At 45.4% G+C, this 11,045-nt stretch overlaps 1 protein-coding gene and 1 long non-coding RNA gene across 3 annotated transcripts in view; one reads left to right on the forward strand and one right to left on the reverse strand.

Annotated features, from left to right (window-relative positions):
- The window catches only part of clic4 (chloride intracellular channel 4), a 30,419-nt gene extending 22,578 nt beyond the window's left edge, over positions 1-7,841 (reverse strand). Inside the window, exon 1 of one of the 2 annotated variants that reach the window (XM_046856057.1) lies at positions 7,616-7,841. In XM_046856057.1, the coding sequence (XP_046712013.1) occupies positions 7,616-7,735 (120 nt within the window). In that variant the 5' untranslated portion in view covers positions 7,736-7,841. Of the gene's footprint in view, positions 1-7,442 lie in introns of both variants that reach the window. The other variant, XM_046856058.1, reaches the window with a different exon arrangement.
- Positions 7,842-9,859: 2,018 nt separating this feature from the next.
- Positions 9,860-11,005, forward strand: LOC124390234. Its single transcript, XR_006926704.1, has 3 exons — positions 9,860-10,077; positions 10,201-10,277; positions 10,538-11,005. It is a non-coding gene; the product is annotated as an uncharacterized LOC124390234 (long non-coding RNA).
- The last annotated feature ends 40 nt before the right edge of the window (positions 11,006-11,045 follow it).

Below are 11,045 nucleotides of genomic sequence, written 5' to 3' on the forward strand. Positions count from 1 at the left end.
GATGAGTCCAGCTCCGCCCAATCACTGCAGGACTGCAGGACTGCAACACTGTCTATAAACCATGCTTCGACTCACAGTGCTCCCACAACACACACACACACACACATAAAACACACAGACTTATATCCAGAAAAAGAGAAAGAGAAAGGTAAAAAGAGACAGAAATAAAAAAGAGAGAGAGATTCCTGCATTCCTCTTTCGTATCCAGTGGGTGAGGGAGAAACAGATGCAGGTTTCATGTCCAGTTTAGAGACGTGTGACCTCGTCTGGCCTGGTCATTTGTTACAGTGTGATCCAGCTGAACAAACAGAGCGATGTTAAAACCAACAGAACGTCAGGAGGAACCGTGTGATTAAGACAAGAAAGAGAGAGAGAGAGAGAGAGAGAGAGAGAGAAATGAAGGAAGAAGAAGGAAAAAGGGAGGGAAAGAAGACTGGATGATGTTTTATGACCTGATTTTAGCCTGACTGTGGAAGCTGTGGGTGAGGTGTTGTTTGGGTGGCTTTGATGTTGCTTGGGGTGTGGCCTTGCTTTTGCTTGGGGTGTGGCTTTGATGTTGCTTGGGGTGTGGCCTTGCTTTTGCTGTGGGTGTGGTCTTTATGTTGCTTGGGGTGTGGCTTTGATGTTGCTTGGGGTGTGGCTTTGATTATGCTTGGGGTGTGGTCTTTATGTTGCTTGGGGTGTGGTCTTTATGTTGCTTGGGGTGTGGCTTTTATGTTGCTTGGGGTGTGGCTTTTATGTTGCTTGGGGTGTGGCTTTTATGTTACTTGGGGTGTGGCTTGATTTTGCTTGGGGTGTGGCTTTGATTTTGCTTGGGGTGTGGCCTTGCTTTTGCTTGGGGTGTGGTCTTTATGTTGCTTAGGTGTGGTCTTTATGTTGCTTGGGGTGTGGCTTTGATGTTGCTTGGGATGTGGCTTTGATTATGCTTGGGGTGTGGTCTTTATGTTGCTTGGGGTGTGGTCTTTATGTTGCTTGGGGTGTGGTCTTTATGTTGCTTGGGGTGGTCTTTATGTTGCTTGGGGTGTGGTCTTTATGTTGCTTGGGGTGTGGCTTTTATGTTGCTTGGGGTGTGGCTTTTATGTTACTTGGGGTGTGGCTTTGATTATGCTTGGGGTGGCTTTGATTATACTTGGGGTGTGGCTTTGATTATGCTTGGGGTGTGGCTTTTATGTTGCTTGGGGTGTGGCTTTTATGTTGCTTGGGGTGTGGCTTTGATTATGCTTGGGGTGTGGCTTTGATTATGCTTGGGGTGTGGCTTTGATTATGCTTGGGGTGTGGCTCGAGGTGAGGCGTGGAGTGTGGCTTGATTTGGCTAGGGGTGTTTTTGCCATTATGAAAATCTTTAATAGAAAGGGAATGGAGCTGGACAGGAACACGAGGAGAGAAAAGATTTGAGGATGTAAGGAAAGGGGTGTGGCCAGATATAAAACAAAATATAAAATGTAGAAATGTCTTTGTTGACTTTCTTTCTGAGGCCATTACATATATTACACTCCTGCCGTATCGCCCCGCCCATAACGATCAAACCACACCCAATCCTAGTCTTCATCACCGAGCTTCCACGATTCACAAGGAATGAGAATTTTCCCTCCACAATTCTGTCTCTCTTCATCCTCCCTCTTTCTCTCTTCATTCTCTCTCTCTCTCTCTCTCTTTCTCTCTCTTCCTCCTCTCTCTCTCTCTCTTATTCTCTCTCTCTCTCTCTCTCTCTATTCATCCTCTCTCTCTCTCTCTCTCTATTCATCCTCTCTCTCTCTCTCTTCATCCTCTCTCTCTCTCTCTCTCTCTCTCTCTCCATCCTCTCTCTTCATCCTCTCTCTCTCTCTCTTCATCCTCTCTCTCTCCATCCCCTCTTTCTCTTCATCCTCTCTCTCTCTCTTCATCCTCTCTCTCTCTCTCTCTCTCTCTCTCTCTCTCTCTCTCTCTCTTCTCTCTCTCTCTCTCTCTTCATGCTTCCCCTTATCTCATTCACTCCTTATGGTTTGGGGTTTAAGTCATTTCCTGTCACAAGAAATGCCTCATTAGTGGTGAATTTCCGGAGCGAGACACAGCAAGTGAGAAAACCCGTTTGGAGAGCGTGGGCCTCCAGACGAGCTTGCAGTGTGGACCCGTGAGTCAATATCAAACATGTGGGCACAAAATATTGTTAATAAACAAAAGAGACGAGCTTGACCTGTCTGTGAAAGTGAAGCAGCATCCTCTGTCCCGTGACGTTTACGCCCCATGAACGTTCTCGCAAAGATTTTACCTGGACAGAAGCCTCCTGAGATACACACCAGCTGCCGTTTAAAGGTTGTGATGTTTTCCCTCACCCATCCCATAATTCCAAGACCATTCTGAGGAACCTGATTATACGTGCTTCTTCTCCTTAAAGTTAGAGACACTCAATTGTATCGGACGTCTTTGGATTAGGAAACCCCGAAACCTGTTCCAGCATCACACAAAGCGAGCTCGATGAAAATATGCTTTCCATAGGCTGGAAGATGTGGAAGATCTCCAGCTCCAAACACTATGGAACACCACCATTGGTATGAATGTGAGCATTGAATAGACTAAATCTAGGCACGTGTGACCAAAGCGGCGTGACCGATATCACGACATAGTTCACGGCACACACACGTGTGATTCCTGAAGCGTTCCTGGTATTCGCCCGGGCGGGTGTGAAGCGGGACACTGACGCGAGTGTGTATTTTTATACACACTTCTGTATCACGAGTGTGTTGGACACTGCATGACAAAGACCAGACGGAATCTGAAAAATTACAGGGCGGAAAAAAGTAACAGAACAGAACAGAGAGAGAGAGAGAGAGAGAGAGAGAAAGAGAGAGAGAGAGAAGAGAGAGAGAGGAGAGAGGAAAGAGAGAGAGAGAGAGAGAGAGAGAGAGAGAGAGAGAGAGAGAGAAGGAGAGAGAGAGAGAGAGAGAGAGAGAGAGAGAGAGAGAGAGAGGGAGAGAGGGAGAGAGAGAGAGAGAGAGAGGGAGAAGTGAGTATGTCAGAAGTTTTATGGGCTATTTCTATACATTATATCACACACTCTCACACACACACTCTCTCACAAACACTCTCTCACACACACTCTCTCACACACACTCCCTCACACACACTCCCTCACACACACTCCCTCACACACACACACCCTTTTGAAACTGGGGACAATGATTAACACGGCCAGGCCTTTCGAGGCGTTTTACGAGAGAGCAGTGTTAAGGAAAAAAAATGCCTCTTCAGCTGCTCGTCTGCTGATCCGTCACACTTCTTCCACTTGGAATAGACGGAGGGAGTGTGTGAGTGTGTGAGAGAGAGGGAGAGAGGGAAAGAGGGAGAGAGGGAGAGAGGGAGAGATAGAACCCATTGTCCTGACCCTGCAGGTATTTTATCTCCTTACATGGCTCAAAACGTTGGACGTTGGTTTCGTGCTTTGACTGCCATTTGCATCAATTTGGATTGAATGTTTCTTGTCGCCGGACCACGCCCACTTGTGTGTGTGTGTGTGTGTGTGTGTGTGTGTGTTGTAACTGCTGAGTCAGCGTTAACACAGTTCACTGCAGAATATTTACCAAACGTAATCAGATCAAAACTAATTTAATTCTGGGATACGTTTCTTAAAGAATCGGATCAGATTTATCCAATCACACACACACACACACACACACACACACACACACACACACACTACTCTTTAATCATGACCACAGTGGCGTAATCTGACCCCCCCTGCAGGATCACATTGATATTCGGTTCCACGATGAATCACGAAATTCGCATTTAAAACCCGAGTCGTGAAACCGCGTGGGTCTTCACGGCTCTGAGACACAGATTGGAGCTCGTTTCATCACGCAGACATCGAGACAACACGAGACACGATCCTGTGACTTCAACAAATGATTAAACCAGAGAGTCGATGCTATCAGCAAAACGCGTGCTGCTGAAGATCGTCCTCGGGGAACGCCCGCTTGCTCTTCGCCTTCGTTTTGCCAACAAACACGTCCCGTGTCTCCTAAACATTCCCCCTTGCAGGAAAAAGGTGAATCAGGTGGAACATCTCTACCTGGAAAAAAGAGACTGATCTTTAAGAACAAACCTGAAGAACTACTTTGAAAAGAAAGCGCCATCTGCCCTCTTCTGCATACACCATCTCAAAAACGGCTGGTGTCGCTCTGATGGTATATTGAGGGTGTGGTCAGCGTGTTAAGCTCCTCCCACACAGACACCATGACGTAAATCAGGTACCGAACGTGTCTCTGACGCCGCTTATTGGACCAATGAGAAAACATCCTCCATGACTGGTCTTGTGCGTTTAAGAACTTATGATAAAAGCTGATAAATCTTAATGATGACAGAGGAGGGTTCTGATCCTGACCAGATGAAGGTTAAGGGCCTGGAATCTGAACTCACAACCTTCTGATCAGAAGTCCAGCGTCTTACCAAATGGGCTCCGGCTTCTTCGTTACCAGCAACAAAAAGACGTCATGGAAACGGGTCAAATGAAACGTACAGAACGAGTGCTTGAGGAGTATCTCATGGATCTTCTCATCTCGAGCTCTGTTATCGATCTGACCGTGAGCGCGAGAGCCGCGTCTGGAACGAACCTGATAAGAAGGACGCCGCAGCATTGTGTGTGTGTGCACGTGTGTGTGTGTGTGTGTGTGTGTGTGTGTGTGCGGTTGCCATAGTAACCAGAAACTGCGGCAGGGAACAAAAGAAACCTGCATCCACGTGTTAATAAAAAAAAAGGAGAAGAGAGAAGGAACTGTGATCACCGCTCTCGCCCTGGTGTGTAAACACAGAACCGGTATTCTCTGTACACAGAAAGAATCAAACCATGTAGATGGAGAAGAGAGAGAAGGAGGGTGTGGTGCACAGACAATGGACCATCGCTGGGTTTTATATTTAAACACAAGGTGGTGGTAATTACACTGAAGATCAGGAAGAGTGAACAGGAATCGTCCAGGAAGACACGGAGCGTTCCATTAAAGAGGGAAAAAAAGTGAGGACCTGCTCATGGATGTCCACTAAAATCCTTACGGCAGAATACACACACACACACACACACACACACACACACACACACACACACACACACACACACACAGCATATGTGTGAACTTCCTTTCGGCACACGAATGACGGATTGACATCACATGCTCTCAATACACTAATTGAAACATCCAGGCAGAAGCAACCAAACCTCAGGAAGAAACCTCCTGGTAAAAGCAACCAAACCTCCTGGCTGATGCAACCAAGCCTCATGAAAAAACCTCTGGTCAGAGACAACCAAATTGAATGATGAAACCTCCTGGGAGAAGCAACCAAACCTCATGATGAAACCTCCTCAAAATGCCAACCAAACATCATAAAGAAACCTCGTGTGAGAAGCAACCAAACATCATGATGAAACCTTGTGTGAGAAGCAACCAAACCTCATGAAGAAACCTTGTGTGAGAAGCAACCAAACCTCATGAAAAAACCTCCTCAAAATAGCAACCAAACTTCTTAATATATGTTGTACATATTGTCTCACAGGATTTTACAAGATCTTCATATTGGATTCTGTAGCAGACTGATAGGTGGCGTATGTTCAAGAACGTATGAAGGAAATTCTGCAGGATTCTAAAGGAACACAGTTTGGTGGGCTTCTGTTGGTGGATTCTGACGTCATCTGCCCTCTTACACATACACAAGCTCACGAGCTCCTGTGATTGGATAACATCGCTACGCTTTACCACAGAGCAAGAAAGAGAGACAAGAATAACGATAACCTCTGATCTCAGTTCATGGGCCGGGAATTCCTTAAGTCAATTCCCAGAAGGATCCGATACCGATCCCTGAAGCTTATACACTGGATCGGATTGGATTCCGATCTAATGCACTGACAGATTTGTTCATGTCCGTCATGGATGTGAGACGTTGACTACCACCACCTGACACCAACTCAAAGTTTCCCCCCTCGCTGCATTCCAGACTTAAAAGATTCCGGGAATGTCGATTCCCAGTTGGGCTGAGACAGAGCGCGATCCAGGAATCAGCAAAAATTCCTCAAACTCCCAGCAGGCCTCATGTAGGAGGAGGCCAGCGCGAGAGGAAGAACAGATTCCACCCTGTACAAGGGCGAGGTGGAAAGTTATAGCCTTTTGTAGGCGTAAGACGGACAAAAATGGAATAATGAGTTCTTCCATTTTTGGAATTTTTGATGTTGAAATTTGCTCGAAAACATAAAACTTCTCGTTGTTGTTTGTTTCCACCAAATCACAAGCAACTGTGGAGTGAATTCACACGACTTCTCCCCATTTTCCCTTTTTAGCCCTCTTTCACCCTCCCACTGGGTGCCTCTCTCTCTCTCTCTCTCTCTCTCTCTCTCTCTCCCACCCCCTATTCTACCCCTTCCCCTTTTTTCTCTCAGCCATTTTCCCGCTTGCATCCAAAACGCTGGGCTTCTAGAAGGACAACAGCAAAGAGCTGGAAAGAGCAGGAGAAAGAATAATGAACAGCAGAGAGAGAGAGAGAGAGAGAGAGAGAGAGAGAGAGAGAGAGAGATCTCAATCTTTCCATCAAACATCACTGGGCAGAAACTTTTTCCCGTCTCAGTTTGTGCGTTGTTCCTGTTTCATACCAGGAATTTCACCAAAACCCAAACCGACATCACGGCACCGGAAAACAGTCGTTACTCCTCCTTCTTCTTCTCCTCCTTCTTCTCCTCCATCCCATATTTATTTTAATACTTTATCTGTTTTTCCCCAAAAGTATTTCCCGGCACGAATGAATAAATCACTAACAGGACTTATTCACTAAACAGCAGCTCACGTTTTTTATCCATTTATAGTTACGTTTGCTAAACACATTCCTGCGAGTGCACGTGAAAAGTCGCTATGGGAAAAAAATCGCCTTTCTCTCGTCATGTGAATACCTCCGCAAAAACGTATATACCGAGTAACGTATCACACTGAAACTGGAGACTTCTTCCGTGCACACTGAGCGTTACTATAGAAACGACAGATCCACATCGTCCGGCCAATCAGAATCCAGAATCCAACAGTAGCTTCAGATTATTTCGTAAAACATTTACATCAAAACGAACACGATTTCGCACGACTACTTCAAATAGTGAATAATAACCTGGTTTAGGATATCGTCTCCGGTTCATTGCGATACCGATATATCGTGCAAGACTTCAACGTGTACCGTTTTAAAGGGGATACTTATTAAAAATAAAAATATATATCGATATATCGCTGCGATGATGTGTATTAAAGTATCAGACCTCTAGGAGAAAAAACGTTATTGACCCATAAATCACTGCAGAAGTTATTTTTTTATAATCGATAATAAGAAGAAAATAATTTTATTGGTGATTTATTGGATGTAAAAAGTAAAGATTTTTTTTCAACCTCGATATTAATCATAATTTTTATAAAAGTCGATAAAGAAATAAATGGTGAACTTACCTTCACAAAGAGCTCAATCACGGGCTCGGTATCGCCCTGTCCGTTCTGCGGTACCGAGAGCGACATTCCCGAACTTTCCGTCTCAGATTCGGTTCAAAGAGAAGAAACGCGCGCGCGCATAAATATTTATATATATATATACTGTGTAATTTATATCATACACACACACGCACCTCGGCGCGCGCGCTCAGGACGCGTTCCTCGCGCAAACTTTTCCCCACGTCGCTGAGTATCGCGGTATCGCGGTTATTCCAAACAATTAGCAGATTTTTTTTATTGTCTTTTTTTTGCATTCGTTTCCCACAGATTTGGGACCAGGGGCATCGCAGCCACTCTGCCAGAGAGAGAGAGAGAGAGAGAGAGTGTGTGTGTGTGTGTGTGTGTGATTCGATGGGGATGTGGACACTGGGTAAAAAAAAGCAACGGGAATATATAAAGGCGTGACGTCACCGGCCAACGCGAACAATAAAAGTGGGAGGGGCTTGGAGAAGGAAGGAGGAGCGGCGATATTGCGCTGTGGAAAGCCATACGGGACAAAAATGGAGGGGCGAAGAGTCTTGTGAATTGTTACAGTGAAGGTACCAGTGTAGATTTATTCATTACTAGAGACTCAAAGCACTTTGTACAGCGCTCTGGATCAGGGCTTCTGCTAAATGCTGTAAATGTAAAAATGTAAAAGGTGGTAGGTGGAGTTATGGTGGTGGGTGGAGTTATGGTGGTAGGTGGAGTTATGGTGGAAGGTGGAGTTATGGTGGATGGGGGTTATGGTGGAAGGTGGAGTTATGGTGGATGGGGGTTATGGTGGAAGGTGGAGTTATGGTGGATGGGGGTTATGGTGGAAGGTGGAGTTATGGTGGATGGTGCAGTTATGGTGGTGGGTGGAGTTATGGAGGAAGGTGGAGTTATGGTGGATGGGTGGTTATAATGGAAGGTGGAGTTATGGTGGATGGGGAGTTATAATGGAAGGTGGAGTTATGGTGGATGGGGGTTATAATGGAAGGTGGAGTTATGGTGGATGGGGAGTTATAATGGAAGGTGGAGTTATGGTGGATGGGGGTTATAATGGAAGGTGGAGTTATGGTGGATGGGGGTTATGGTGGATGGTGGAGTTATGGTGGATGGGTGTTTATGGTAGTAGGTGGAGTTACGTGGATGGTGCAGTTATGGTGGTAGGTGGAGTTATGGTGGTGGATGGAGTTATGGTGGTGGGTGGAGTTATGGTGGTAGGTGGAGTTATGGTGGTAGGTGGAGTTAAGGTGGATGGGTGGAGTTAAGGTGGTAGGTGGAGTTATAGTGGTAGGTGGAGTAATGGTGGATGGGTGGTTATGGTGGTAGGTGGAGTTATAGTGGTAGGTGGAGTAATTTGGTAGGTTATGGTGGTTATGGTGTTAGGTGGAGTTATGGTGGATGGGTGGTTATGGTGGATAAGTGGAGTTATGGTGGATGGGTGGAGTTATGGTGGTAGGTGGAGTTACGGTGGTAGGTGGAGTTATGGTGGATGGGTGGAGTTATGGTGGTAGGTGGAGTTATGGTGGATGGGTGGAGTTATGGTGGTAGGTGAGTTATGGTGGATGGGTGGAGTTATGGTGGTAGGTGGAGTTATGGTGGATGGGTGGAGTTATGGTGGTAGGTGAAGTTATGGTGGATGGGTGGAGTTATGGTGGTAGGTGGAGTTACGGTGGTAGGTGAAGTTATGGTGGATGGGTGGAGTTATGGTGGTAGGTGGAGTTATGGTGGATGGGTGGAGTTATGGTGGTAGGTGGAGTTACGGTGGTAGGTGGAGTTATGGTGGATGGGTGGAGTTATGGTGGTAGGTGGAGTTATGGTGGATGGGTGGAGTTATGGTAGTAGGTGAAGTTATGGTGGATGGGTGAAGTTATGGTGGATGGGTGGAGTTATGGTGGTAGGTGGAGTTATGGTGGATGGGTGGTTATGGTGGATGGGTGGTTATAGTGGTAGGTGGAGTTACGGTGGTGGGGGAGTTATGGTGGATGGGTGTTCATGGTGGTAGGTGGAGTTATGGTGGATGGGTGGTTATTCTGGTAGGTGGAGTTATGGTGGTAGATGGAGTTATGATGGATGGGTGTTTATGGTGGTAGGTGGAGTTATGGTGGAAGGTGGAGTCACGGTGGTGAGGGGAGTTAGGGTGGATGGTGAGTTGGTTATGAGGTAGGTTTAATTTAGGGCTTTTTCTTAGCTCTTAACACCACCTCTCTCTCTCTCTCTCTCTCTCTCTCTCTCTCTTTCTCTTTCACACACACACACACACACACACACACACACACACACATTTCAGTGTCCAAGTCAGTGGTTGGACGTTAAAAGAAAAGCCACAATGTCTCTGACGCCCTCTAGTGGCGGACTGCAGGACAGTTTATAACCCTGCCTGCATGCCTGCATAATCAACAAACCGACTCGAGTGACTCAAACCATTTGAGCAGAAAAACCAGGGCAGGAATTCACAGTGCAGCCTACAAGATTTCTACAAACAAAGACAAAGTGTAAACACAGACAGTGTGTCTGAAAGTCACGCAGATCAGAAGGGAACAGGGTCATGATGAATGTCCACAGATCAGAAATGTGTGTGCACCACAGTGACCTTTGACCCCCAACACCCCCCCAAAGCCAAAGACAGGTTTTATTTTTCTTTAAGAGTTACAGTTGTTTGTCTTTAGCAATACCATGATCTGTATCTCCGGCTGTGACTTCTCTGGCTGCTGAAGATAAACTTGCTAATCGTATGTATATTTTCCTGAAGGACACCAAGAGACCTGAACAAACACACATGCGGTTATCTTATCTCTCAGCCAGGCAGGGATCAGATCCTGGAACATGGTGAGAAATTTACAGCATGATAACATTATATTTAAGTCATATTTTTATTTTTAATCATCCCTGGCCTCTGTGTTTTTGTGATTATATTCCTGAAGTTGATATTAAAATCATGAACATTCCAGAATAATCAGAAAACACCAGTAAAGGTATTAATGTAACTCCACACACAGATTCTGTTGGGTAAAATATATCTGTCTCCTACGATCAAACCAAAAGTATTGGGACACCTGACTTTTCCAACTCATATGCTCCTTCTCCAGACTCAACGCTGAAGGCACACGAGTCTATCAGACGTCTTTGGATGCTGTAGAATGAAATTTTGCCTTCACTCGATCTTGGAGACCCAAAACCTGTTCCAGCATGATGATCTGCTTTCCATGGGATGGATGAGTGTGTGGAAGATCTCCTGCTATGGAGCTCCAACCCTCAACCCTTATTTGTTGAGCACTTTTATCATGGGCATTGTTCCAAAGCCGTTTTATTGTAATTAATAATTATGAATATTAATGAACACAAGCTACATAATATTTTATTCTTTTTAATGTTAATATAAGATTCCAAGTCTTAACTAGATGTGTTTTTAAGAGAACTGCATCCAAACATCTGTACAGTTGTGTCAAACTTTGTGGTAACAGTTTGGAAAAGAACCTCAAAGCCTTGTCCAAATACTTTTGGTGACACAGTGAATTGTTTTAAGTCTGAGCTTTTAAAGGGTGTGTGTGTGTGTGTGTGTGTGTGTGTTATAAAACAAGACAAACCCAAGATTTA

Source organism: Silurus meridionalis, chromosome 8 (assembly GCF_014805685.1).
Source record: "Silurus meridionalis isolate SWU-2019-XX chromosome 8, ASM1480568v1, whole genome shotgun sequence".
NCBI lineage: Eukaryota > Metazoa > Chordata > Actinopteri > Siluriformes > Siluridae > Silurus > Silurus meridionalis.